This window comes from Chenopodium album, chromosome 17 (assembly GCF_948465745.1).
Source record: "Chenopodium album chromosome 17, dcCheAlbu1.1, whole genome shotgun sequence".
Lineage (NCBI taxonomy): Eukaryota > Viridiplantae > Streptophyta > Magnoliopsida > Caryophyllales > Amaranthaceae > Chenopodium > Chenopodium album.
In genome coordinates, this window is record NC_137850.1 from 20231509 (window position 1) to 20233743 (window position 2235).

General features: G+C 33.2%; 1 protein-coding gene across 1 annotated transcript; it reads left to right on the forward strand.

The window, feature by feature from the left end:
- The first annotated feature begins 792 nt into the window (after positions 1-792).
- Positions 793-1626, forward strand: LOC145587661 (germin-like protein). The gene is made up of 2 exons (XM_081644374.1): positions 793-919; positions 1070-1626. The coding sequence occupies exons 1-2, from the start codon at positions 793-795 to the stop codon at positions 1624-1626; spliced, it is 684 nt and encodes a 227-aa protein (XP_081500500.1).
- The last annotated feature ends 609 nt before the right edge of the window (positions 1627-2235 follow it).

The window sequence follows — 2235 nt, forward strand, 5'->3', positions numbered from 1 at the left end:
GGTTACTCAATCAGTGCTACAGGTGTTACTTGATTTGTGTTATAGGGCTACTCAGTCAATATAAAGGGGATGCTTGGCTTATTAATTTACATGTGATCACATATTGTGGCCAGCCGCACACGCTGAAACTATTAACCCCTCTGTCTTCCTTTTACAACTTTTTAATACTCCAAGTACTCCATTTATCTCTTATTTTATGTAATTTAATTAAATTGCCTAAAAGTGTGTGTCAGTCAAAGTGTAATACTCACAAAAACACGGAGATAGTGTATAAAATATCTGAACGGAAAGTATACGTAAAGATAAAAAAAATTGAAGAGAGGGAATGTTACATTTGCATCAACTAGATATTCTCATTATAGTACACTCGTGATAGCAACTGTCACAACTTACACAAGTACCAGAAAATGGGAAACACAGCACTAAGAAACATGACTAACTTAAAATATTATGTAAGATAATCTAATTACATCCTTTATCCAATTAAAACTCTCACAAAAGGCACATGATACATTAAACAAAAATTTAATAATGTTAATTGTAAAAACACGCCAAAGGCGGCTAAGCATTATGTGTATAATGGGCATAGTCGTTAGCCATTAACTGCCCAAATTCGAAAATTAAAATGAATATAGCTACAAATTAAGGGATGACTAAATATAAGACCATTTGCAATCATCAAATAGTACCTATTTTTCAACTATAAAAAGGTCATATACTTTCTTTGGTAAGATCATTCTAAGTTAATTCTCCATTATTCAAAACATATACATAACACAAAAAAGATTGATTATGGAAGCTTATAAAATTTTCATATCATATGTTGCCCTTTTGGCTATTACTAGCCATGTGGTTTACGCTACCGATCCGAACCAGCTGCAAGATTTTTGTGTAGGAGTGAATCAACCTCTTGAAGGATGTACGTATATGCTTTAGTCTCAAAATTACATAATCATAGTTTATTTTTAGATAAATATTTGTAGGTTGTTAAATTATTTTTTCAATATATATAGAGTTATGTACTAATATGCATTGACGTAAACTTTGTGGTTTTATTTTTTATTTACAGTGTTTGTGAATGGACTGTTCTGTAAAGATCCAATGAGGGTTACTCCGGATGATTTCTTGTTCCGAGGACTAAATCCGGGGGACACAGACAACAAGCTAGGGTTCGCGGCAACAGTTGTACAAGCAACAAATTTAGGAGGTCTTAACACGCTTGGGATATCACTTGCTAGGCTTGATTTTGCACCATATGGTCTTAATCCTCCGCACACACACCCTCGAGCCACTGAGATATTCACGGTGTTGGAAGGGACTTTCTATGTAGGTTTTGTGACCTCGAACCCTCCTCAAGGGCCAAACAAACTCTTTGCTAAGTTGCTTAACAAGGGAGACGTTTTTGTTTTCCCTCAAGGTCTCATTCATTTTCAGTTTAATGTTGGTCGTACGCCCGGTTTTGGTATTTCAGGGTTAAGTAGCCAGAACCCCGGTGTCATTACAATAGCTAACGCGGTGTTTGGGTCTCAACCGCCTATTTCTGTTGACGTTCTAGCTAAGGGTTTCCAGATTGAAGATAATTTGATCAAGTATCTTCAGGCTCAGTTCGGTATGGGCAGCTACTAGTTGGTATAGAATGAAAGAGTCATGCTCTTAATGTTGCAAAGGGTTTGACAAAATAATAAATAGTGTTCGTTCTCTAGTAATTTCAGCTTATAATGTTCAAAATCAAAATATTTGCAAAAGCTTTGCTAGTATGGAAAATATATCTACTAAAAATAAATCAACAAGAACGTAATACAAAGTCGAAAGTATTTCTGTTACATCTTCCTTTGCTTTCTAATCAAAATTATTCATATATTCAATGTACTATCTATCTAAATCTCAATTCCACTATAATTGACATGTTTAAACTTGACTCATTTGCCAATATCATAGTTTCACCAATTAATATATGTAATTTTTTTTGAAAGAATTAATATATTCCTTCCATTCCTGATAGTTCGACTCACTTTGTATTTACGCGGTCACCAATGAAAATTTTTGACCATTAATATTTTCGGCTATTTATAAGTGAAAATTATAAAAAAGTTGATATTTGAAAATTTTATAATAAGGGAATCTAATAAAATCCCTCATGCTAATTTAAATCTATTGTATAAATCCTAACATGTAGTCAAATTTATTTTATTTTGACCACATGAATAGTAAGTGAGTCGAACTTTTAGAAATTGA